At 36.7% G+C, this 27,446-nt stretch overlaps 1 protein-coding gene across 1 annotated transcript in view; it reads left to right on the top strand.

Moving 5' to 3' along the window:
* ITSN1 (intersectin 1 (SH3 domain protein)) overlaps positions 1–27,446 on the top strand; it is a 222,442-nt gene that overhangs the window by 106,612 nt on the left and 88,384 nt on the right. The window contains exons 13-19 of the mRNA XM_012657331.1: positions 78–227; positions 315–455; positions 7,230–7,317; positions 7,464–7,603; positions 20,332–20,459; positions 22,887–23,116; positions 25,343–25,479. Of these exons, the coding sequence (XP_012512785.1) occupies positions 78–227; positions 315–455; positions 7,230–7,317; positions 7,464–7,603; positions 20,332–20,459; positions 22,887–23,116; positions 25,343–25,479 (1,014 nt within the window). The remainder of the gene's footprint in view (positions 1–77; positions 228–314; positions 456–7,229; positions 7,318–7,463; positions 7,604–20,331; positions 20,460–22,886; positions 23,117–25,342; positions 25,480–27,446) is intronic.

Genomic DNA, 27,446 nt, shown 5'->3' with positions numbered 1-27,446 from the left:
CTAGATGTCACTTTTGTGAAGAGATATTGTATAGTGTAAGAACTGAAAAATTAATAAACTGTCTGTAAATGTCACAGGCTGCAAAACGGGAACTTGAAAGGCAACGACAACTTGAGTGGGAACGGAATCGAAGGCAAGAACTGCTAAATCAAAGAAACAAAGAACAAGAAGACATAGTTGTACTGAAAGCAAAGAAAAAGACTTTGGAATTTGAATTAGAAGCTCTAGTGAGTGAAGTTTTATTATGCCTTGGAAATATACTAACATGGAACCATTAAAAGTGGTAATAATTGCTATTATTTCATTTGTTAAAGAATGATAAAAAGCATCAACTGGAAGGAAAACTTCAAGATATCAGATGTCGATTGACCACACAAAGGCAGGAAATTGAGAGTACAAACAAATCCAGAGAGTTGAGAATTGCTGAAATCACCCATCTACAGCAACAATTACAGGTGAGGAAATAATGTCCCTCGGAAGCTTTTAGGCCTACATCATTTTCTTGAATTCATTTCATTTATTTATTTAGTCAGCAAATATTAAACATCTACCATGTACCAGGCATTGGGGAGCAAAGATGAAGTAAACAAGGGTCCTTGCCTGAAAAGGAGGCTGTCAAGTAAATAACCGCAGCAGAGGTTTGTTGAGCAACGCTGCGGCCAGGCGCTCTTGCAGGCGCGGAGGCTACGGCAGTGAATGAGACAAGAACCCTGCCTTCGGGAAGCTTACCCTGTTGGCAGGAGGGACAGGCACTAACTAAAGTCTGTACTCTATTAGAAGATTAAAAGTGCTATGGAGAGTGAGTAGGGAAGAGGATATAGAGTCTGGGGCTAGGAAGGATTGTGATTTTAACAAAGGTGGTTAGGACAGGCCTTTCCGTGAGGGTGACATTTGACATCGATGAGGGGCTAAGCCATGCAGATATCTGGGCAGAGCAAGCTCTAGGCAGGGAGCCAGCAGTGCTGAAGTCCTGAGGCCGCAGCAGGTCTCTGGGATACCAGTTACAGCAAGAGGACCACTGTGATTAGACTAGGTGGGGGCCAAATCACACAGAACCTGTAGTCCACCAACAGAACTTTGGTTTTACTGTGATAATTACAATAATTAAGTGCAATTAAGTATTTTAAGGAGGGTATGAGAGAGATATGTATGTAAAATAGAGATGCCGTGGAGTACTATTAGTAGTTCTGCCTTCAATTTATTGCCTATTCAAAGTTGTTATAATATCACCTGGTTTGGTATCAGGTGTTGAACTACAGGGGCATGAAATTTATGTAAATATTATCTGCAGTCATCATATTTTACTCTTTTATATCATTTGTGACTCTTTTATATCAGACTACTTTTTCTCCTTGTGATGTTTTGAGATTTATCCATGTTGTTGAGTGAATGAGTAGTTCCTTTTCGTCACTGACTAGTATTTCCTTATTCGTTCATTCACCTGTTAACATTCAAGTTCTTTACAGTTTGGGACTTTTATGAATAAAACTGCAATGAGCATTAAAATATGTGTTATTTCTCTTGGGTAAATTTTTAGTAGTGAAATTACTATGTCATAGAAGTATATATTTAACCCTGTAAGAAACTGCCAAACTGTTTCCAAAGGGTTTGTACCATTTTACGTTCTGATCAGCAGTTGTGAGTGATATGGTTGTTCCTCATCCTTATCAACACTTGGTTTTACCATTATTTTTGACATTTCTGGTGGGTATAAGGCAATATTTCATTAAGGCTTTATGTTGGGCATCATTTTATGTGTTTATTGGCACGTACCTTTTTTGTGTGTCTTGTTGAAGTGTTCAAACAAATTTTTTGCCCATTTTTTATTGAGTTTTTCTTAATATTTAATTAGAAGAGTTCTTTATATATTCCCATTAACAAGTCATCTTTCAGGTACATGTTTTGCAAATGTTTCCTCCCAATCTGCAGTTTGCTTTTAATTTTTGTAATGGTGTATTTTTTTTTTTTTTTGAGACAGAGTCTCACTCTGTTGCCCGGGCTAGAGTGCCGTGGCGTCATCCTAGCTCACAGCAACCTCAAACTCCTGGGCTCAAGTGATCCTCCTGCCTCAGCCTCCCAAGTAGCTGGGACTACAGGCATGTGCCACCATGCCCAGCTAATTTTTTCTATATATTTTTAGTTGTCCAATTAATTTCTTTCTATTTTTAGTAGAGACAGGGTCTCGCTCTTGCTCAGGCTGGTTTCGAACTCCTGAGCTCAAACAATCTGCCTACCTCGGCCTCCCAGAGAGCTAGGATTACAGGCGTGAGCCACTGCACCCGGCCTGAAATGGTGTATTTTAAAGGGCAGAAGTTTTAAGTTTTGATAAAGTTCAATTTACCAGTTTTTTTTCTTTTAGTTCATACTTTTTGTGTTCTAAGAAATCTTTGACTACCCCATGAATGCAAATATTTTATTTTATGTTTTCTTCCAGAAGTTTTATAGTTTTATCTTATATGTTTGGGTCTCTGATCCATTTCAAATTGATTTTTGTATATAGTACAAGGTAGTGGTTGAGGTTTATTTTTTCCATACTGTTACCCAATTGTGGTAGCACCATTTATTGAAAACACTCTGGCCTTTCTCCCATTGAGTTGCCTTGGTAGCTTGTTGAAAAGCAATTGAACATATCTGTAAAGGCCTTTTCTGGACTGTCTTCTTTTCCTAATATCTGTATCTATCCTTTCACCAGTACCTGACTCTGTTGATAACTAGTTTTTGAAATCAAGTGGTGTGAATTTTCTGTTATTGTTCTTTTTCAAAATTGTTTTTGACTATTCTAGATCCTTAACTTTTCCATGTAACTTTAGAATCAGTTTATCAGTTTTTACAAAAATACTTGGAATTTTGTTGGAATTCTGTTGAACTCATAGATCAATTTGGGAAGATTTGACATCTTAACAGTTTTGAGTCTTACGGCATAAATCTCTATTTAGGTTGTTACAAATTTCTTTAAGCAGTGTGTTTTGTAGTTTTCAGTGTATAGGTCTTGTACATATTTTATGAAGTTTATCCCTAAGTATTTTGTAGGTTTTGATGCAATTGTATATTGCATAATTTTATTTCGCTTTCCAGTTGTCTGATGCCAGTATGTAGAAATACAATTTAGTTTTGTGCATTGGCCTTAATCTGTGATGTTGCCTAACTAATTTATTAGTTCTCATACCTTTTTGTAGCTTCCTTGAGCATCTCCATCTACATAAATGTGCCATGTGTGCATAGAGACAACTTTAATTTTTATTTTCTAATCTGTATACCTTTTATTTCTTTTTGTGTCTTGACCAGTACCCCCAATACTATGTTGAATAAATGTGGGAAGAGCCTTGTTCATATTAGGAGGAAAGCTCTCTCACCATTAAGTGTGATGTTAACCAGATTTTTTACAGCCACCCTGTATCAGGTTGAGGGACTTGCCTTCTGCTCCTTTTTTGCTGAGAATTTTTATCACAAATAGGTGTTGAATTGGGCCATATTTTTTTCCTGCATCTATTAAGATAATTATGTGTTTTTTCTCCTTTATTTTGTTAATATGGTGATTTACATTGATTGCAACTTGAATGTTAAACCAGCCTTCCATTCCGGGAATAAACCACACTTGGTCGTGATATGTTACCTTTTATAAAAACATTTTACTAGATTCAATTTGCTATCATTTTATTAAGGATTTTTCGTTTGAATTCGTAAGAGAGATTGGTTTTCATATAATGTCCTTATCTAGTTTTGGTATCAGGATAATGCTGACCCCAGAAAATAAGTTGGAAAGTATTCCTTCCTCCTATGTTTTTCAAAATGTTTGTGTGGAAATGGTGTTTCTTCCTTAAGTTTTGGTGGCATACACCGGTGAAGCCTTTTGGGCCTGGAGCTTTCTTCATGGTAAGATTTACTTATAAAATTTACTTAACAGTTATAGGGCTATTATGATTTTCTTTTTCTTATCGAGTCTGTTTTTATAATTTGTATCTTTCAGTGAATTTGTTTATTTCATCTAAATTATCAAGTTTATTTATACAAAATTATTTATAATATTCTTTAATTATTCCTTGCAAGTCTGTAGTATCTATAGTGATGTCCTTTCTTTCATTCCTGATGTTGTATTGGTAATTTGTCTTCTCATTCTCCCTCTCTCTCCTTGCCTCCTTCCTCATCTTTCCTCCACACCTCCTCCTTTCTCCTCCCCTTCCTCCTCCTCCTCTTTTCTTCATCAATCCAGCTGTTTATTGGTTGTATGGATTTTTTTTTTTTAACAAGCTCTTGGCTTTATTGATTTTTCTCTGTAATATGTCTGTTTTCTGTCTTATTTATATTCTTTATTGCTTCCTTCCATTTACTTATTTTGGATTTTTTTTTTCAAGCTTCATAGGAGGAAGTTAGATAATTGAATTTGAACATTTCTTCATTTCTGTTATAAACACTTTAAGCTATAAACTTCCTTCTAAGCACTCCCATAGCCATATTCTATAATATAAATTTTTAATAACTTTCATTTTCATATTTAATTCAAAGTCTTTTTTTATTTCCTTTGTTCTTTTATTTCTTCTAGTTCTTTTACATTTATTGACACTTAGGGCTCAGCATATGATCTATCTTGGTGAATATTCCATGTGTACTTGGAAAGAATGTGCACTCTGTTAGGGAGAGCGCCCCATAAGTGTCAGTTAGATCAAGGTGATTCATGGTGGTATTAAAGTCTTCCTATGTCCTCACTGATATTGTGACTTCTGTCAGCTACTGAGAGAGGAGCATTGAAATCTCAATCATCGTGGATTTGTCTGTTTTCCTTTCAGTTCTGTTCAGCTGCTGTTTCATGTACTTTGAAGTCCTAAGAAAGTTCTCTTCAATTTGATATTTTAGAATATGAACATATGATATAAAAAGTACCAGAAGTTCATTGCTGAAAATTGTTTTAAAATATTATAAATGTAGCCAGGTGGAATGGCTCATGCCTGTAATCCTAGCACTCCTGGGAGGCCGAGGCGTGAGGATTGCTTGAGGTCAGGAGTTCAAGACCAGCCTGAACAAGAGCGAGACCCTGTCTCTACCAAAAATAGAAAAAATTAACCAGTCATGGTGGCACATGCCTGTAATCTAACTGGAGGCTGAGGCAAGAGGATTGCATGAGCCCAGGATTTTGAGGTTGCAGTGAGCTACGAGAATGCCACTGTATTCTACCTGGAGTGACAGAGCGAGACTCTGTCTCAGAAAAAAAAAAAAAAGCTGAAAAATGCATGTTACTTTGCAAAGTATAATCTTCTATGTGGTAACTCTCTTTCTGTGTCTTTTATTAAATACTGATGACAAGTTTCATAAAATACTCCCCTGGAAAATTTAGGGGTGAAGACTATGTGTTTATTTATTATCTCAGTATTATCACTGAATGCTGTATGGCCAAACACATTTTTATTATTTAACATTGATGCTTAGACTATTCAGTTATTGGTGATAAAATAAAATAAAAATCAGGATTCCTAAAAAGTAGTGAAGTGAAAAATAATACATGGATTGAAGAAAGAAAGGTACATAGTAGGCCATGTATTATTTTTCACTTCACTACTTTTTAGGAATCCTGGATTCTCTTTCTGTATAGGGATTAGCAAATACTTGCTTTGCAGATGAGTCTGGTAGCCTGTTATGTTGGTTTGACCTATTGTAGAAACTTAAGTTATACATTGTAAGGTAACGTTTACATAAGTAAAACAGTTTCAATGAGCCAGGCTTCCTCGTGATATTTCACTGTTTGCCTTGATACAGGAAAGAAACTGGATTGGGGGCTGGGCATGATGAATCATGTCTGTAATCCCAGCACTTTGGGAGGCTTGAGGTGGGAGGATTGCTGAGGCCAGGAGTTCGAGACCATCCTGAGCAACATAGTGAGACTCCATCTCTACAAAAAAATACAAAAATTAGCCAGATGAGGTGGCACACACCTATAGTACCAGCTACTCAGGAGACTGGGGCAGGAGGATCGTTTGAGCCCAGGCAGGAGTTTGAGATTGCTGTGAGCTATGATGATGCCACTGCACTCTATCCTGGGCAACAGAGCAAGACCCTGTCTCAAAAAAAAAAAAGAAAAGAAACTGGGATTAGGTAAGAGGCCGTGCCTTAATTTATTGAGGAGAATAACAGAAGGAGAAAATGAGTTAGCTATTTTTGGGGGGAAACTGATTTATATATCCTGTTTTGTTAAAATTTTTTTTTTGGTGTGATTATTCATAAGAGAAGATACTTCTAAATCTTTACTGTTGGGCTAAATCTCTCTATCAGACATCCATTACGCAAAGCTTTATTCCACTTAAGCCAGTCTGTATCTAAAGGTGGTTGTTCCAAAAGAAACTGGTTCTTAGCATCTGATGAAAATTTTTAATTAAGTCATTTTTGTTTTTCAAACCAAATCTCAGTACGTAGAGATAATTTTTTATCAAGGTAGAAATAAAAGTTAAATATTCTTGATTATAACTGGAAAGGCTGCCATTTTACTGAAATGTGTAGGAACTAGAGAGGCTAATTTCAGCCGCACTTAAGCAAATACTGTACTTGGCAAATTACCCACAAAAACTCCAAATAGCCTGTACAGTGTGATTTAACTTTTTTGTGTCAGTTAAAAATTGTTAGTTCAAAAGTTTTGGGTACTTGTTTAAAATTCTTTTTTTAAGCATCAATTACTCAATCTGTTTAAAATTCCATCCAGTGTTGTGAAAAAATATATATAACAGCTAAGATTCTAGTTGTTAAAAATCTCTTAGATTTCTATTTCCAACTTCTGGTATATGGTAAACCTAAGTTCAGCCTCATTAAGTATCGAAGTTCAGAATAGAATAATAGTTCCTATTTAAACTACCGAGTTTACAAACAGAGAGGGTCACTGCATTTGCATTCGATCCCAGTGCCACTGAGAGATCATTACTTCACTTTTCTCTCGAGTTGTAGTTAAAGTACATTCTTGAAAGCTTGTAAATATCCAGTTAGTCAACAAAAATATAAGAAATATCAGAGGAGCTATAACTGTCTTAACTTTATTTTAGGGAAAAGCATTTGGCAAACAGTTAATTTCTTGGCAAGAAAGCAAGAGCCACCCTGACTAGCAATTAAATACAGCTTCACTGTAAAGAATTTGGGATGAGATTAGAAGAGTCTTTGAGGGATGAGAAAACAGATGTAAACTCTGCCTGGTGTTAATGTAGACATGGTCACTTTCCCTGTCATTCACTATTGTTTTCCTTCTTCCTTCCCAGGAGTCTCAGCAAATGCTTGGAAGACTTATTCCAGAAAAACAGATACTCAATGACCAATTAAAACAAGTTCAGCAAAACAGTTTGCACAGTAGGTGTTTTATTCTTAAAGCTGACCTCTTCTTTTTTTTTTTTTTTTTTACCGGCAGGAATTTCCTTAAGTGAAATAACATTAAAAAACACTTTCCTCACTGCCAGTTAAATTTTGTCTTATCTTACAATGTTTTTCTAAAATAGGAGATTCACTTCTTACACTTAAAAGAGCCTTAGAAGCAAAAGAACTAGCTCGGCAGCAGCTACGAGACCAACTGGATGAAGTGGAGAAAGAAACAAGATCAAAACTACAGGAGATTGATATTTTCAATAATCAGCTGAAGGTGACTATTCTGTGTGTGCCTATGTATATGTCTTGCCCTTTGATTTTTCTGACTGTCCAGATGATTAGTTGATATTTAACCCTAGGCAGAACAATTCATTATACTTTGTCAGCCTTTGTGAAAGCCTTCACGTTTATAGATGAACATTATACAACCTAAATTGCATTTTTCTGCTTTAAAATATAAAAATGAATTTGGCATCTATAAGTTAGGGCTGAGTGAGTGGCCCCAGCATGACATCTTCCTTTAACCTGAATTATATTTTTATACATCTCCATCCTTTTTTCTATTTATAACCACATCAAGTTGAATTCCAAAAGCTGGCCTCCAAAAGCCTTATCTTTCTTGTGTTCTTTGAAGACTATTAAAAAGGATTATTTTCTTTTTTAAAACTAAGAATTTTTCTGCCACTTTTTACCTTCAAAATTGTGCTTCAGTGTAGATCTTTATTTTTTTAACCTCATATTTTTAAATTTTATTGTTTAGTGGAGTAATGGCTTTTGTCTCTGTGGCAGAAGTGGTGTATGGTTTTGTCACATTTGCACAGTAAAACCCAGAAAAATGCCAAAGCCCTGAGAGAATGTACAATGGTTAGATGACAGCCTCTTTCTGATTTGGTGTTTTCGATTCAACTTTACAATTTTATCATCTTAATGTTAACTCTTATAATAAAACCAGAATGTAAACAGCTCATTTCTTTTAAACAATAATCCTGTACTACTTCAGATTACATAGATGTTGAAGTTTTTATCAACTGTATTCTTAAGAAATTTGATGTCATGCACTTTTTCCCCCCCCAAATATTTATTTTCCTTTTCTCACTTAGAATTCTTTATATTGACTCTGGCAAGCTTAGCTGTTAACACTAGGGAGAAGTAAAACTCCTATTCTTTTTTTTTTTTTTTTTTACCGGCAGGAATTTCCTTAAGTGAAATAACATTAAAAAACACTTTCCTCACTGCCAGTTAAATTTTGTCTTATCTTACAATGTTTTTCTAAAATAGGAGATTCACTTCTTACACTTAAAAGAGCCTTAGAAGCAAAAGAACTAGCTCGGCAGCAGCTACGAGACCAACTGGATGAAGTGGAGAAAGAAACAAGATCAAAACTACAGGAGATTGATATTTTCAATAATCAGCTGAAGGTGACTATTCTGTGTGTGCCTATGTATATGTCTTGCCCTTTGATTTTTCTGACTGTCCAGATGATTAGTTGATATTTAACCCTAGGCAGAACAATTCATTATACTTTGTCAGCCTTTGTGAAAGCCTTCACGTTTATAGATGAACATTATACAACCTAAATTGCATTTTTCTGCTTTAAAATATAAAAATGAATTTGGCATCTATAAGTTAGGGCTGAGTGAGTGGCCCCAGCATGACATCTTCCTTTAACCTGAATTATATTTTTATACATCTCCATCCTTTTTTCTATTTATAACCACATCAAGTTGAATTCCAAAAGCTGGCCTCCAAAAGCCTTATCTTTCTTGTGTTCTTTGAAGACTATTAAAAAGGATTATTTTCTTTTTTAAAACTAAGAATTTTTCTGCCACTTTTTACCTTCAAAATTGTGCTTCAGTGTAGATCTTTATTTTTTTAACCTCATATTTTTAAATTTTATTGTTTAGTGGAGTAATGGCTTTTGTCTCTGTGGCAGAAGTGGTGTATGGTTTTGTCACATTTGCACAGTAAAACCCAGAAAAATGCCAAAGCCCTGAGAGAATGTACAATGGTTAGATGACAGCCTCTTTCTGATTTGGTGTTTTCGATTCAACTTTACAATTTTATCATCTTAATGTTAACTCTTATAATAAAACCAGAATGTAAACAGCTCATTTCTTTTAAACAATAATCCTGTACTACTTCAGATTACATAGATGTTGAAGTTTTTATCAACTGTATTCTTAAGAAATTTGATGTCATGCACTTTTTCCCCCCCCAAATATTTATTTTCCTTTTCTCACTTAGAATTCTTTATATTGACTCTGGCAAGCTTAGCTGTTAACACTAGGGAGAAGTAAAACTCCTATTCCTTTTTTTTTTTTTTTTTGAGACAGAGTCTCACTGTGTTGCCCGGGCTAGAGTGCCGTGGCGTCATCCTAACTCACAGCAACCTCAACCTCCTGGGCTCAAGCGATCCTTCTGCCTCAGCCTCCCGAGTAGCTGGGTCTACAGGCATGTGCCACCATGCCCGGCTAATTTTTTCTATGTATTTTTAGTTGTCCGATTAATTTCTTTGTATTTTTAGTAGAGACGGGGTCTCGCTCTTGCTCAGGCTGGTTTCAAACTCCTGAGCTCAAACAATCCGCCCGCCTCGGCCTCCCAGAGAGCTAGGATTACAGGCGTGAGCCACCACGCCCGGCCAAAACTCCTATTCTTAATTACTAAAAAAAAATTTTTTTTAATTAGAAAGCATATTTGAAACTTTCAGTTGACCTTTGGATTGAGATTCTAAGCCAAATTGTCTAGACATCTGAGTTTGAGGTATTTGTGCTGTTCTTTCAGAGTATTAGGTAATGATCTTTACTCAATTGTACAATTCTAGGAAATTGCTCTTAGGGGAAATATTTGAGCTAATTTAGTGTTTTTCCTCTCTTTGCTTTCATGCTTACACAGTGTGTGTGTGTGTGTGTACACTGTATATGTTCTATATTCATATGTATATATTTATGTATGGTCTGTCAGTATTAGAAGTACAGCTGGCTGTAAGTTCTCCATATCTAGGATAATAAGTACAATACAAATGCTCACTTTAACTCTCATTGTGACTTGTCACTGTTTTAAGCAAAAAGAATATAACACCGTTGCAAGCTGGTAGTGCTTTTTAATAATCTCTTGGAAGATAAACTGTTAAGTATTCAATTATCTTCTGAACCCAGGCAGTAGTATAGATTTCTGCCTTAATTTTAAGATTCCTTTTTCTAGAAATTTGCCTCCCAAAACAAGGTTCAGGTATTAAAAAGTAATACACTAGTGAGAGACTTTTGATAAATGCCTAGGAGATATGTGGATTAAATAATTTTGGCAATTGAATTGCTATTGCCATTGCTAAAGAGAACACCCTTAAACTATGGTGTGAGTCACTCTTACTCGTTGTGGTTAGTTGACTAATGCTGCCTTCAGTATCAGAGTTTATTATACAAAGGCTGATTTTAGCCCTTTTTCCCACTGGCCCTTTTTCCAACTATACTTACTTTCTTTCTGTCTTTTTAATTTTTATTTCGGTTTTCCATTATTAACTTTAAATTTACATTAATATGGTGAGTAAAAGAATCACAAGTCAGTATAGCTTTATTATTTTGTTATTTAATACCCATTTGGAGGACTTAGTGAATATGTTATGTTTTCTTAGAATTATTATTTCTTGTATTCTTAAACCTGGTGAAATCAAAACAGAAACAGTTAAATGGAAGAATCCAAGATTTGTAATTTGATTGAGATAACTCAGAGGCCACACTGGAAAATATGAAGCATTTTTTTCTGACTTTAAAGCATATATTCATTAGCAACTATAATTGCTTAGGTGATAAGGTAGACCAGGAAGAGCCAGCATCCTGACCCATGGGATTTCTTCACTGCCGCTCTGGATACAGCACTGCCTTTAGAGCATTCATACTAATGATGCAAAAATTACTTCTACCTGCCGAAGTGAAATTGGGCATTGTCCTGTCATTCCTAACCTTCTGGTGTGACTTTGCTGTCTCCTAAACCTCCCTTTCCCAAAAGGAAACCATTTGGAGAGTATAGGCAAGAAATTAGGACTTAGCATTTGTATTTCATGTTCTTGTACATTGTTCACCTGGAAGAAGAAAATGCAGTTCCCTCCTGATAGTACATTAGCGCAGTGACACTGGGGGAGTACCTTACAGAGTGCAAAATTTTAAAATTAGTTGACCAGGATACTAAACCGATATTAAATGTCTGACTCCACAAATGAGGATAACACTTAGCAAAAACTGATTTTTTTTTTTTTTGGTAAAAGTTATGATAAGTCATTCACTTACTTTGATGCACACTCACAGTCATCTTCAGTTTCTTAGGTATAAAGGTAAGATAGAGAAAATTGTATCCCGGTCTAGCCCAGATTCTGAGGTATAAGACAGTGATTGGGAAATACAGGTATACTTGGCTTTTTTGAATGAGAAAGAGTTGAGGGAATAAGTATATTTTATCACTTCCTTTCTTCTCTCTTTAACAAAACATACAGTCTGATTTATTCCTTTCCTCCAGAATATCTAATCCAGATTCATTGTTTTATCGGTTTCTCCCATTTTCTTCAATTCAGGAAGAATTATGCTCCTGTCCTCCCTACCCAAGATCTGATAAGCAATGATGGAAATTCTCAAGTGATTAAGAGGGAAAAGAATTACTCTTGTAGTCAGGTTAGCAGGTATTTGTCTCACACAGGAAGCCACATGTTGAAATATAAAGCATGCTTACAATTACGGTCATCTGTTGTAAACAGCTCGAGATTCAGCAGTGAGGTCTTTAGAGTCCTGGACCTATAAGCTTCTGTCTGAGCTCACAGAAATTGAGGACTTATTCTTTCCTTTTAGGAAAGGCTATTTTTCCATGCACTTTGCTAGACGTTTACCTGATAGGTGTGATATTTATATATTCTAAAAAAGATCCTAAGATGTAAGCATCTTTCTAATATATCACCCCAAACCAAGAATTACCTGAGAAAGGAAACAGACGAATCTTACTGTAGTGAATGAATTTTGCTTTTGTTTTTTAAATATGTCTATAAAAAAGGCAAAGGTGGAAGAAGAGAAATGGTAGCACCTTGAGATACTGAAGCTCTTGTGCTAGAAATTCCCCATCTGACAGCCTTTGTACTTATGCTGCCTTTGATGTGAATTGTAAATTTTAGCTTTTTGGTGATCAAATGAAATATTCAACCAGTAAATTAACCAGGAATAGTTGATTTTGTTAGTGAATATTGCTAGTATGAATTAATAATTCTTAAAGTAGCTTTAATTCTGTGTATCAAATTTATTCACCATAAATTTTTGCTTTTAAAATGTAGTCTATATGTAATAAATATTTTATCATGCTAAGAAATCAATAGTCTTCTCAAATTCATGTCCCAGAAACATCACTTTAAAATTATTGATTATTTATGATTTTTTCTTTATACCTCAGTTTACAAGAAAATCAAAACACTCTTTTGGAGAATCTGAATGCCTAAAGGGCACACAGAGACATTCTGATAATTGTCTTTGTTACACATGGGACTTACCTATAGGTATAAAATTATGGTTCTAATAAGTGTCAAATAACATTACTAGTAAGGACTTTTTGGGCAGTAGCACTTGACTTCACCTTGGCAACGTTAGCAGTTACTGTAGGAGTTCTCCTTGGCACTGACAGCCTAATGTTCTACGTTTTACTGTCTTAACTATAACATCCAGCAGCAGCATAACATACAGCTTGTGGTTTGCAGGGCTCCATTGTATGCCAAATAAAGAGACTCCAACACCCACAGAGGCGAGATTTTGTGTTTCATGTTGAAAAGTTGAGTCCTGTTGGTTCCTGTCTAGTCAGTGTGTACTGGACAAGTCCTAATGTGAATGGCCGTTTACATTTGAGCATTTCTTTCTTCCAGTCAGTGGCAATGGAGGAGGCAGTGTTGCAGTGCCTGGCAGTTCTCCTGGGCTGTGTCATCCACTTAGACTTCTTTCTAAAGGTCTCCATGCCCTACTCAGGCAATGCACATCTTGCTCAGACTAAGAATGATGAACCATCTCCAGCTCTGTGCTTCAGTTTCCCCTACGCAGATGAGTGCTCAGTGTCTAAGATAGCATTTACCATGAAGTACTAAGCCTTCTTTGTAAAAGTTAATAACGACTAGTTATTATTATTGTGGAATATGATTGAATTTTTGCTCTTGACAAGCTGTGTGTGTGATGGGGTAAGCTCTGAATTACAAGCTGGACAAGGTACTGTATACTGTAGTCTCATCTTTATAACAAGTCTTTTAGATCATTGAATTTGCTACTTGTCTGCAAAAGTGCGAAAGACAGCACTTGGTTATTATTTGGGTCTATGTGCATATTTCCATCATATGGGAGATAGTATTATGGTCAGTATACTGTTACAAAAGTGGGTTGTATTTTATTTCTTAGCAAAATTTGAATATTTAGGACTAATTCAGAATTGAGGATTATGTTTCTTAATATACTTGGGAAATCCAGGCTTCTTAAATTAGACACAAGGGGCTATTGGAAGTATAAATTCTGCCGGTAATGATACCTGTTCTAAAAATTGTTCCTAAGAACTAAATGGATATTGAAATGAGAATGCCAGTTACAGTAAATAAGTTTGTTTGCTTAACTAAGGCTTTTATGCTCTTGGTTTCAGACACTTGCTTTCATGGCAGGCTCATTCATTATGAAGGCAGTGAAAGGCAAAATGTTTAGCAACCAGGGGAGAAAAGAAAAGAGCTGGAGAAAGAACTACAGAACAGAATGAGAAGTCAGGAAAAAAATGCATGCGAAGGGAAACAATGAAGGAAAGAAAAAGATCCAGAAAGAGGAGATACAGAGACAGCAGGAGAAATCAGCGTGAATTCAAATAGCAACGTTGCTTTCTCTTAATTAGTGGAATAATGTTTGGCTATTTCATGGTTTGCTGTCTTATTTTGTTCAAGATAAAATTTTATTTTTACCTGTGTAATCCTTTGGAAAATACCTCTAATGCATAGAAGTAATAAAATCCTCTGACTCTCATTCTAACTCTCATTACTTGTGATTATGGAAACTTTATACAGATTCCTTGAATGTAGACAAATAGAGCACTCCCAAGACTCAAAATAGTTAACAGATGTTGTATATTAGATTCTATGCCATACCAGTAGATTGGCTGGTTGGTTGGTTGAGTTTTTTGTTATAGTGTGGGTTTTTTCCTTCTAAGTTGTAAAAATAAAAATTTAATAAAATATGATTTGGGAAAAGGAGAGAAGCAGAACTCAATCTTTTGAAAAGACATTTTCTTCTCTATTTTAATTCTCTTATTTAGCCAAACCTCTTGACCCTTTTACCCTTTAGAAAATGACATGCATTTAAAATAATAAAATGTTGCTTTGTCAATAAAGCTGAGACATTTGCGGGAAGATTGAGATGTTTAGGACAAACTGGAGTCAGATTTCTCTTTCTGGTTATAGAAGGGTACTTCCCAAAGCCTCATGGGAGAAGAACCTATACCTATTGCAGAGGAGACAGGATCTTCTAGCTCTTTTCTCTGTGCCTCTACAGACACACACACACACACACACACACACACACACACCACACCCTTCCCCAATCTTCTCTAGCACTTAGGATACTTTGATTACCATTTTGTGCCATGGGAAATGTGGCTTACTATTTCATTAAATATTGGCTTCTAATTTAGGATACTTAAACATGTTTTTAACCATTAGTATACCCCTTCTCAGAATTTAAGTGACTAATCAATATATCCTTTTCTTTATACTCCTCTCACTTTTAATGCATCAAGAATGAATAAACTTAGCCAGGTGCAGTGGCATGTACCTGTAGTTCCAGCTACTCTGGAGGCTCAGGCAGGAGGATCCCTTGAGCCCAGGAGTTTGAGGCTGCAGTGCACTGTGATCACGCCTGTGAATAGCCACTGTACTCCAGCCTGGGCAACATAGCAAGATTCCATCTCTAAAAAACATAAATAAATAAATTTTAAAAATGAGTGAATAAATTTTGTGATAAATAGAATATCAGTTTACATTGATCTAGTACAATTGTATTCAATTTCTACAATTTCTGAAATAGTTACTTTTTGAATTTTTCCACATAGGGACAAATTCTGTCCTCATTGGGTTTGTTGACTGATTAATAGCTTTTGATTTCACAACCATTTAATTCAGAAAAGGTTAATGTATTTTAAAACTCAAAAGATGCCTGTAATCCTAGCACTTTCAGATGCGGATGCAGAAGGATCACTTGAGGCCAGGAGTTCAAGACCAGCCTGAGCAGGAGCAAGACACACCCTGTCTGTACAAAAAAAATAAAAAAACTGGGCATGGTGGCACACACCTGTAGTCCCAGCTACTTGGGAGGCTGAGGCAGGAGAATCGCTGAAGCCCAGGAGCTTGCTGCAGTGAGCTGTGATGATGGGCAACAGAATGAGACTCTGTCTCAAGTAAAATTAAAAGGGCCTTTTATAAATTTTGTGTGCTACATATTATCCCTAGATGAGAAATGATGTTTATTTATATAAAAAGCACTTCAGACTTTTTATAGATGTTATAGATAAAACAAACACCTGAAATTTCTGATGCTTGTACCTAGATCAATTTATGAGGTCAATTTAATATTGCCTGTACAAAAATTGTAAATATATATGTCCTAAACAGTTTTATTTTGATTTTTGGTGTTGAGTTCATGAATTTGAAGAATTAATGAAGATATGTTTGTTTTTATCTCTCATTGCCAAGAGGTAGCCTGAGGAATAAACCAAAAGCAAAATAATTCCTCAGTAAAGTTAGATGTCCTAATTAGCAAATAAGTTTTCATTAATTGCTAGTGTCTTTTCATATGCTCCTGTTGCTAGTTAATTTTTTTCTCTTCATACACATTTATGCAAAATGTTTATGAAAAAGAATCCTATACATAGTGTTTAGACGAATACTTCTTTATAGTTTGAGTAATATAACTTCACATAATACATCTATTTTGAGTGTCTCTCAGACCAGATGAAGGAAAGACTATCACAGTTATTAAATCAAGTGATTCTGTGACCCTTAGCATAGCAGTAGAACAACCATCTCCAGTAAACTTAAAATGAGCCATGTTTTCAATGGAAAAATAGTTGGAGCTTTTGGGTATTCAATTTGTCAAGCTTATTGCTTTTGAAATACTTTGGCTGTATGCCATAGGATGTCCAAAGATGTTTTATGGTTCAAATATCTTAATTCTTTAGAGGAAATAAGTGACTTTTTGCTCTTTGGTCTAGGGAAGAAAATTAAAAGCAAGCTGATTTTCATTTATCTTAACTAATAAAAAACAAAATCTTTGCCAATAATTTTTTATTGTGGTTTATGATCTGCATTTGATCAAAGACCCCTTTGAGAATCCAATAAAAGCTGTGAGCTTTCTCCGCCAGAGAAATGCCCAAATAAATACCCTAAGTTTTCATGCAATTTCATAGTGTTCACAGGGCCGAAGCTCATACATGGACCCCGATTAAGAAACTTTGCTCTGTATCTTTAGAATTCTGTATATGTTATCGGTTTAATTGATATACACTACACATTTTATAGTTTTATTTTTCCCATATATGTAACATGTAGCTAAAACTTCTTGAATGCTTATTTAATAATTTCTTATTTATTATGAAAGTATGCTTTATTTCAAGATAACATTGAATTATTGCACACTGTGTCTACTGTAAAACATTGGACACTTGAATAGAACTCATAGAGGAAAAGTCAACAAAGTTATACACTCAATACCTTATTGCTAGGTAAATATCCAGCCAAGAAATACATGATCGTAGAGTTGCTGATTTTGGAAAAAAATAATTTTAGAAAGAGCCACAAGTTATATACTGACTTTTGATTCTTAGTAGTTCTTATTTGTTCTCTTTTTATCTTTGTTGTAGTAGACAAATAACTGTGATAAAGTACATGTGTATTTAACAGAATTTGCAGGGTCACTTCAGTCAGGTTGCCCACCAGGAAAAGCTGATACATTTAGTGGGGCGAAGTTTTTCTTAGTCATTTCTCCCAATATTTCACTCATTTCCTAGGTAAATAAAGAATTTAATGACATTGGATTTGTTTGTCACCTTGAGATTTTCTTCCCTACAAGAATTAAAAGGGTACTTTTAAATAACTGCAATTGTACATGAGTGTTTTTAACAGTATTGAAAAAGAATGAGAGACTAGCGCAGCCATCTCCTCCCCTGTGTAAGGGACTTGTGCTTCTCAAGGGCTGTGTTGTGGCAAAGGAAAGCAAGTCATTCACTAGCTCTTAGCAGGTATTCCTTCTTTCTGTACGTTGCCTTCTCGGAAGTTCAACTTTTTAAAACTTTATCAATTTGGAAATCATCCATGTTCTGCTTAATTTTGTTCATGCCATCTTAAGCTCAAGTCCAAGGAAACAGAAAAAGACCAGGATGCCTTCCTGCAGCATCTTGATTTCCTTGCAATTGATTGTGTATCTCAGCAGTGTTTGACTTGGATAAAGGCAATGATAGAAAAACTTTGCAGGATTGAAATCTGGATCATAAGATGCCACAGCCTTCTGTTACCTTATTTGACATCTGTTATTTTACGGTTCCTGCAAGCTGCATCCTTGGAGGCATTTGAAGCTGCAGCTTGTTTAGACAGTTAATGAAGATTGGTTCAACCCATCCTGTAAAGCTGCTACACTCAAAAATAAATGTGTTTTAATTTTTAAGTATCTTCTTAATGTATTTGATACATTTAAGAACTGTTTTTGAATCTATCTCAGTGGCATTTTTTAGGTAGATTCTTCAAATTTACCTCGTATTGCCTTCCAGTTTACAGTGCCTCCTAACACATTGCTAGCTTCAGTTCTGTATCTTTTAATTACAGTCTTTTGCCATAAATTATTATTCTTTCTAAACCTGTTTAAGAATTTGATGGTATTGAAAATGAAATTTGAAAATAGGAAAAAATATGAATCAGTCTCTTTCTACCCTGCCTTTTTAAAGGGTCTCTTCCACTTGGCTAATGCCTAGGCTGTCCCTGTCTGTGGTGCTGACTTTTGAGGCTCTGGTCCATCTCTTAGGACAGTTAGAGAGTTTGATTTAGTATCTTTCCACTGCAGTTCTCCTTTTCATGTTGAGATACATATGTGAGCCCAGAGTGGAGATTATACTCTTACAGGAACTGGCCCGTTATTCCATTTGTCTCTGAAATATCAAATCTGAAATATTAGCCAGATTTTTCATTCATGTTATTAGTGATTGCTATTTATTCTTGATTCCAAATTACCATGAAAACCAATACTACTGATTTTTTTTTAACACATTAAAATTAAGTTTTACATCCCATGGTATGGCAGTGAGAAAGATAATGAAAGATGGAATTCCTTTTCCCTGGTGTTGATTTTCTCCTCTGTTAGAACTTTAAACCGTCAGAGTGAGGCTTTATCGTTACTTTCCAGTCTCCATCCTCGGCGTTTTCTGCCCCCTCCGCTCCCACCCTGGCTAAGCTGCTGCCCCAGTGCCCTTCCTGATTTAGAAGCCACATGCCCAGGGAATAGTCCACTAATTTGTGCCTTACAAAGTCACCTCTTCCTGCTATGTTCTGCTTGGATATTCCCAGCATCATCTGCTGTGTTCCCTACTGATGCTCTTCCCTCCCTACCCTCCTTCCCCTTCCCTCCAATGTACCCCCCAAAATACCTTCCTCCCCCAACCCCGTAATCTCCAGTTAAATTTTTCCTTGTATCTCATTGTTCCCTTTTAGAGCCTCTCAGGGATCGCTTACAGTTTACAAAACACTTGTATGTGCAATCTGACTTTAACCTGAGCATGTCTAATTAGTAGGAAAAGGTTAGCCTAACCCTTAGGGCTTTTTTCTAATAACAAGTGCATTTCAACACTGACCTACAGGCAATCCCTCTACCTTTGTTGTTCAGTCTCTGAATGAATCTAAAGATGGGAATTTAGAGCCTGGAAGAAACTTGCGTATCTGGTGATTTGCGAGTGAACAAGGTAATGGAAGGCAGAGCAGGCTTTAGTCCTTAAATCTCCCAACAGAGACCCCTGGGCTGCCCACTGGGAGGACCAGCCCTAATTAGACCAAGAAGTCAACTGGAAATACACTCTTGGCTGTACCGGGCACTTTGACTCAACTATTTATTATTGACCCAAGTGAGAGGAGTTTCGGTGACTCAATCTGTTAGTGACCACTCGATTCTTATGGAATCAGAGAGTTTCCTCCTCAACAGGCGTTTCCTTGTTTTTCATCCTTTTGGGTATTGGAAGTTCTTTAAATGTCATAGAATACATTTTATTTTCAGTAGCCTGCTAAGGAACTTATGGATATTCCTGCAGCTAGTATCAAGTGAGAAAATTGGATCCAAGGTAGTCATCATCAAATTATAGCTTTTTACTTTCAACCTGATTGCTGGTTTAGTTTGGGGCAGTTGGCAAATTCATGGATGGATTCAGTAAGTGGAGATGCTCTGGAAGAGAGGTATGATTCGAAGAAAAATACACCCTGGGGGGAAGAATCGAGGTCATGGAGCAAAGAGATGTCCATTTGTCCTCAGGCAGTGTATCATGATGAGAAAGTGAGGTTTGATGGAGGGAGTGTGTGACGAGGTGTGTGTCTTTTCAGAGCCAGTAGAGGCTGGTGTTGATTGATTATCGGAACCTTGAGGTTTTACTCATGGTCATCGCCATATCTTAAAACTGGTTACATTCCATTATTATTGCAGAGCCTTTAGCAGTATTGCTCCTCTCCTGCCCTTTACTAGCAAATTTCTTCTAGAGCAATCCATGGAAAATGGTATCTTGTGTTCCGGTTCTCTAGAATGCCATCTTAAGCAGCCCTTGGAAATCAGTCATGTCAAAATGGAGAGTGATTTTAGTTTTCCAAGTGGACATTTTCCAACTCTGAAATGTCTCCTAAGTGTCCCAAGCTTCCCCGCTATGAAATGTTGCATGCTGATAAACAGTTGATATGCCTGTCACCTTGTGTCATTACATGAACCGTTTCTCAATTATTTATAGGAACTAAGAGAAATCCATAATAAGCAGCAACTCCAGAAGCAAAAGTCCATAGAGGCTGAACGACTGAAACAGAAAGAGCAAGAGCGAAAGATCATAGAATTAGAAAAACAAAAAGAAGAAGCCCAAAGGTGAGTCTTTTCAGCAGATTGTGGACCCATCTGGAAGGAGCTTTGAGGATTTACTATTCTTTGCCTTGCCTCTCCAAGTAGTTACTGCACCAGAAAGAGCTTCCCGTCTTTGAAAGTGTGTTGTGTGTGTGCACGTGTGCGCAAGCACAAACACACGTGTGTATAAATCTTTGCATATGTAAGTACCCCCTGAAGTTTTTGATTAGTTCCCAGAGCTCTCCCAAGCTCCTACTATGTAGATAAATGGAATTATACAAGGAAATTGGGACACTTGGCATGCTCATTTGCATGCTAATAACCAAAATACGTTTCCAGTTCACAGCCTTTTAACAACAGTGGTGGTCACAGAGCCTGGTTTGAAATCCAGGCCGCTGGCCTAGCTTCCCACACGGGCTCCTCCAGCAGGACCAGAGTGTGCCCCTCCATCTTCTTTCTTCTTTTCTTCAACACAAATTAAACTTGAGTACAAAAGGGGAAAATTTGCCACTGCTGCTTAGGAAAGCAACACATTATAGTCTGTTTTTGTTTCAGTGTTTGTGTTTGTGTTTTTTATTTTTACATGTAACTTTCTGTAGTCAACTGTAGAAATTTGTTAATTTACGGTGTGTTTGATTTGTTATTGGGTATTTACTTTCAAATTTTCTGTTAATTTTAGACTGCAAAAAACAAAAGTGACAAAATGTCCCAATGATATGCTATAAATTTTAAAAGTTGCTAATTGAAATTAGACTAAAAGGATGAAGAAACAGATCCTTCAGGCAAGGCATTGACTGTAGTGGGCGGAGTTCAGTTAAACTGCCCAGAGCTGTGCATGCTTTGTTAAGGGTATATGCAGTCTTCTGAGTCTGTCTGGTTGTTTCTTTATTTATATTTTTGTTTTCAGTGTCAGTGGGGAGGTGGCTGGGGTCTCAAGCCAATTTAGAGGACTATTTTATGGTTTTCTTAGGGGTGGGACTAAGGATTACTTCCTTGGATGTGTTGACTAAATACAACTCTATCCTTTTCTTACCTTCAGAGTTTATAAACTGCTTTTATCATTCATGCTATATCGCACTGACCTTTATGTTCCTACAAAACAGAAATAAACATAAAGTATCATAATACAGAAAATAGCATAATACACATATGATATATAATACATATTCCAATTACATAGGTAAATAGGACCTCAAATTTAACTTCAGAAATTAGATGGTTATACACTACAAATGGTGACCTTTATTGGCAGAAAATGTAAAGTAATTTTTATAATGGTTTTTTTGTTATGAATAACAACGAACATCCCTACCCTTCCGAAAATGGTGAGTTTTTATGTTTTCTTAAAAGACATTTTAAAAATTGTAAGTAAAATGTTTAAGTCTTAAAAAATTTTGCATTAAAATTTTTCACTCATACAGAGTAGAAATAAATATGATTTTTTTGACAATGGAGAATAAAAGTATAATTTGTCTGCATTATGTTCCTGTGGCAGTTTCTGAATTCCATCCAGTGACCTCTGTGCATTGGCCATGTCACAGGATAGCAGTTCAGGGTGGAGGCCCTGGGACCAGGCTGCCTGGGTTTAAAACACAGGCACATATGGCTGTGTGAGTGACTTGGGCCAGTCATTTACTGTCTCTGCCTCAGCTTCCTCATCTGTAAAATGGGGATAATAATAGGGCCTATCTACCTGGTGTGAAGATTAAAGGAGTTAATAATATGGAGACCTAGTTATTATAATTATCATTTGTTACTGCACATTAGTTTGACTTGAAGTATTTTCTGATTTTATAAAGTATTATGGAATGAGAGAAAAATCATTCCCAGTCTTTTCCTATGGGTATCAGGTTGAGGCCATCATATTTTTCAAGGCCTAGATGGAATTGCACTTATCTATCTGGGTTAGCTACTTTGCAAAACAAAAACACAATAGTTGAAGGCCGTAAAATAATCTCTTGCTTGCAACTTCGAGTTTGAGTTGGGGAGTAACGTGTGTTCATGTAAATGTGCTGCATCCTTATCTAGGGAGGAATGTCAATGATCTGACTGATCACGGACTTATTTAAACAGTATTTTGTTTGCAGTCTTGGGCATACTTTATTTTCACAGAAGTTATGTTCGTGTATGCTTTATGGCTTTTTTGTTTGCTTTTTGCAGTTTGATACCAGTTTTGACATTAAAAAGTATTTTTCTTATTCTTGCAACCACTTTATAAAATACATCAGAAATTTTCTTTCTGTGTTCTCCTAAATCTTGTGGTTTCCTCTTGCTCAGAGTTGGAGCCCCAAAGGCTTTTGTTTCGTTGCTTCAGTTGCTCCATCTGAAGAACAATATTCCCTTGATGTTTATCATCCCATTGACTTAGCTGGAGCTTTTTTGTGAAAAGAAACGACACTGGTGCTGAATTAGAGTTGCTTCCTTGCTGTAATCAAGCCTGTTTGTTGGCAGACGCGCTCAGGAGAGGGACAGGCAGTGGCTGGAGCACGTGCAGCAGGACGAGGAACATCAGAGGCCGAGAAAACTCCACGATGAGGAAAGACAGAAAAGGGAAGAGAGCGTCAAAAAGAAGGACGGTGAGGAAAAAGGCAAACAGGAAGTGCAAGACAAGCTGGGTCGGCTTTTCCATCAACACCAGGAACCAGCTAAGCCAGCTGTCCAAGCACCCTGGTCCACCGCAGGTATCAGAAGCCAGAAATAATTCTAGACAATAAGTCATCTTCTCTCCCAGATCCTCTTAAGAAATGCCCACATCTAATCAGGCCCTAGCTTGGCTGCATTAACGGATGAGAAGGTCAGTCTCTGGTTTGGGGCAGGGCAGCTCTTCACGCCCCAGGATTATTCAAGATCTGTTTAATTCTTCCACCACCGTGCCACCCTCCGGCCCCTACTACTGTGGCATCCAGGAGTCCTCTACAGGGCTGACAAAAGTGGCATGAAGTTCCATGAGGAAACCCCATTCGTATACCCATATTCTGCATGGAGCTCTTAGCCTATCCTGCAAAAAGAACCTGCTGCTTCTCTGGTTTATTTTCCCAGGAATTTCTGAGCTATTTCCGCAGCAGGAGGCAGCACGCTTCCCCCTTGCTTGCAACGTGTGGCATTCACTGTCTCCAGTCCGCCCTGCAGAAAACCGTTGTTTTTTACCTTTTGAAAAGCGTGATGGCATTGTGCCCTTTGAACATAATTTGCCTCTTAAAAAAAAAAAAAAGATACGTGAGACACCAATCTAATTGCAATAGCTTGAGAAAGCTATCCCCCTTATACCGGATGCAAGCTAGTGTGTATTTTTAAAGTTCTTGTGTGGTTGCATAATACTTGTACATCTTTGCAAATAGTAGCTGAAAAAAAAGTGATCACTTTTTCTTTGTGTGGTAAATTATATCAATTTTTAAAAATGTTATCACCAGCGTGCTATTTTTAGTGCTGTGAGATACCGAAAGAAAAACGCTTTCAAGCTATTCCGTAAAGGTTTACTCTTTTCCCGCCTGCGCAGTGGGCAGGCATGGGAGTGGGGTCAGAGCTGGGCCAGCCACCATTCTGCCTACAGCTGCATGCAGTCCGGGGCAAAGACCGACAAGTCACCAGGCCTGCACAGCAGCGACCATGTCATAGGAGGGACAAGTTTATTTTTTGATAGGTTTTTTTCCTTATTTATTTATTTATTTATGATGGAGTCTCGCTCTGTCACCTTGGCTAGAGTGCCGTGGCGTCAGCCTTTCTCACAGCAACCTCAAACTCCTGGGCTCAAGCGATTCTCCTGCCTCAGCCTCTCAAGTAGCTGGGACTACAGGCACAGGTCACCACCAAGCCTTGCTAATTTTTCTATTTTTAGTAGAGATGGGGGTCTCGCTCTTGCTGAGGCTGGTCTTAGACTCCTGACCTCAAGCGATTCTCCTGCCTCTGCTTCCCAGAGTGCTAGGATTAAAGGCGGTGAGCCACTGCACCCAGCCAGGTTTTGGTTTTTTTTCAATCTGAAAATAATCTCATTATTACTTCATGTTAGGCAATTAATTTAAGTTCCTTGTGCTTCCTCCTAGTATAAAATGAGGGTTTATTTTTTCCACTTTGGTCAGTGGTAAATTTTGTATTATATATCATACAATTCAAGATTACATGGAGATAATATGTCTCCCTCACTGCTTTTCAGATAAATAGATATGTGTCAAAATACTTGTAGCTCTTGGGTAAAAAAGCTTAGAGAAGGCTATTATTAGTTATTGTTAACCAGAATCCAAAATATCCTGTGCTTGCAAACATCTTTAAAATCTTTATTTTATTTAAAATCTAAATAATTTCCATCTAGGATCCATACTTAGGTTCATGTTTTTCCCTAAAAAACGTAAGGAAGACTGACTTCACCAGGGATTTTCAGTAATAACTGCTTTTGGTGAGATCAGCACTTATGTTTTATATGACCATGTTAAGTGCCTAAAACATCAGCATTTCCATGTATTTTAGTATGGAAAGTTGTGCTGCTCTGTCCCCTTCCAAATAAGTTTTCTCCTTGGCTGATTCAGATTTGGGGTCATATCCTCACTGCTACATTATGCTCAACAGTCTGAGTGGGGAGGAGGGGGTGTTGATGCTTTGCAGATGTGTATGCTAGAACCCACGCCAAGAGGCAGAGACAAGGGACCTTTAGGCAGCCTGGCTGCACTCAGACTTGGAATGACCTTTGTTTAGAGAGAGTCTGCTGATGAACTCTCTGATGGGTTTGAGTTGTTGACGTCAGATTTGGCTCTCCTTTGGCATTCAGTGTGTGTTTCAGAAATCCCTGGATGGATGGAAATAGTTCTGATGTTAAGGTAGGCAATAGAGGAGATGTCAGTTGTTGTCATACATTTGTGTTCCCTGTAATGACTTATTTTTGTTCCCTCTCCCCATCCCACCCTTCTTGTAAACAGAAAAGGGTCCACTAACCATTTCCGCACAGGACAATGTGAAAGTGGTGTATTACCGAGCGCTCTACCCCTTTGAGTCCAGAAGTCATGACGAAATCACTATCCAGCCGGGAGACATAGTCATGGTAAGAAAGACTCCAGTGAGAGTGTCATTTCTGTGGATGATTGGCATCTCTCCTCTTTTTTGCTCTTATTTGACAATTGTGAAATTATCAGTGAGTGTAAAACCCAATAATCCAGCATCGAGGTTTCTGAAGTATAATATAAACTTAATCTTCTTCATTTTCTATCAGAATATTTAAAAAACATATCCTCACATCAATTTAAAACAGAATCAATAAAGACAATGTGTTCTTACCGTATTTTTGAATCTATAAATGTCTGGTAATTTTGAAGTTTAGATTGCTACTTATATACTCTGAATATATAATATATATAATATATGTTATGGGTCTTTAAGACAGTTTTAACTGCAAAATATTCTATCATCTTTCTCATAGTTGCCAATAACTTTTTATCTTTGAGTCAAAGCATCTTTTTTCCCTTAATTGTGTGGATTTTGGTGAATTGTATAAAAAATAATGAATTAAATACAAGTAATCTGATTTCCTACTCTGTAAATTAAAAGATTAAAAAGTTCAGGATTTTGCTTTGTTGTAGTTTATTGCCTTTAACTATAATAATAATCTTAGGATTGTGACTAAAGCTGTAGGAACCAGTTTAAAAAAGAATATAAAGCAATGTGGTTGACCTAAATTATTTTCTAATAGAAAACAATAGTTACTTGATCTAGTTATTCATTTAAGAATAAGAATCTTAGTAGTGGTGAAACTTTGTGTTACTCTTAGTGTTTTTTTTACAGATGGGAATGGTTTAGAATTTTTAAAGAACTATGAAAGTTAAGAATCAAGATCAACCTCTTCTCACACAAGGACTATATGTCTTTGAAGTATAAAGTGTTGGATGGGTCATTATACTATTACTCATGCATTCGTCTTGCATGTAGCCATCGTATCTCTTTGTGTAGAATATATGGGCCAAAATACATAGAACGAACAATGTGTTTGGCACTCAGAGAAATCAGTCCCTCTCCCCTTTTTTTCTGAGAGCTGCTTTCTGTGTAATTACCATGGGCTGGAAGGGTCAAGACCAAAGGTCCCAAATTTTTAACAGTCAAAATCACCTTGACAGTAACAAAAACCTCTTCAAATATACTCCATGCCTTCATTCAGCACACAGTTACTCAATGCCTGGAGCGTGCTGGGTGCCAGCCTCACTCACTCTTCACAGAAACAACTGTTGGTTTCTCTTAAGTTTGGACGTACCGCTCTGTACACATAAACAGTGACTTGAGTTGGCCGCGCGGTGTTAGTCCGCTTTCTTCTGACTTCACAGTCTCCCATTTCCTGCATCCTGGTTTGTAATGGCCTGAAGCTTCTTTACTCACACTGCCTCATATTTGAAATAGTGTGTCTTTTAAAGCAGCTTAATTGTAAAATATGTAAATAACCATGCAGTAGCGGGAATCCAAAATTTCTGAAAATACAAGGTGACATCAGTGAGGACCTCATTACAAAATTTTTTTGACACTATAAAAAAAAGCCTAATGTTTTTTGAAACTGGATTTTGTTGTAACACAAGGTGCAGAAAAGTAATGCTCTCTTCTTAAAATGAGGAAATATTATGAAATGTTACAATAAAGAAATGTTTCAGGTGATCTATATTTCAATGAGAAAGTATTGCTCTTTTTCTGGAACCTATTCGGGTCTGCCCCTGTAATCTTAGTCCTGTTTCTATGTATTGAATCCATTTCCTCGAATTGGCTAGTTAACCAGCAGCTTGTTTAGATGAGTAGAGTTTAGATATGCTGTAAGAATAAAGCATTTCATTAAATATATATTTTGCCTTGCTTTCAAACCTTTGCTTTCCTGGTGGAGGTTAAAGGGGAATGGGTAAGTCCTAACTGTCAGGAAGTCTGCATCTTATTAAATGTTTTGTTCTTTTAAATCACCTTAATTCCATGTGATTACACGTATCTTTGGGTATTGTCGTGGCAGTAAAAATATGTTTTGAGGCTGTGTAGTAGGTTGTTCTTTTAAAAAGAATA

Source organism: Propithecus coquereli, unplaced genomic scaffold (assembly GCF_000956105.1).
Source record: "Propithecus coquereli isolate 6110/MARCELLA unplaced genomic scaffold, Pcoq_1.0 Scaffold54, whole genome shotgun sequence".
NCBI lineage: Eukaryota > Metazoa > Chordata > Mammalia > Primates > Indriidae > Propithecus > Propithecus coquereli.
Note: the sequence above shows the minus strand (reverse complement) of the source record. Positions and strands in the feature narration are given on the sequence as shown.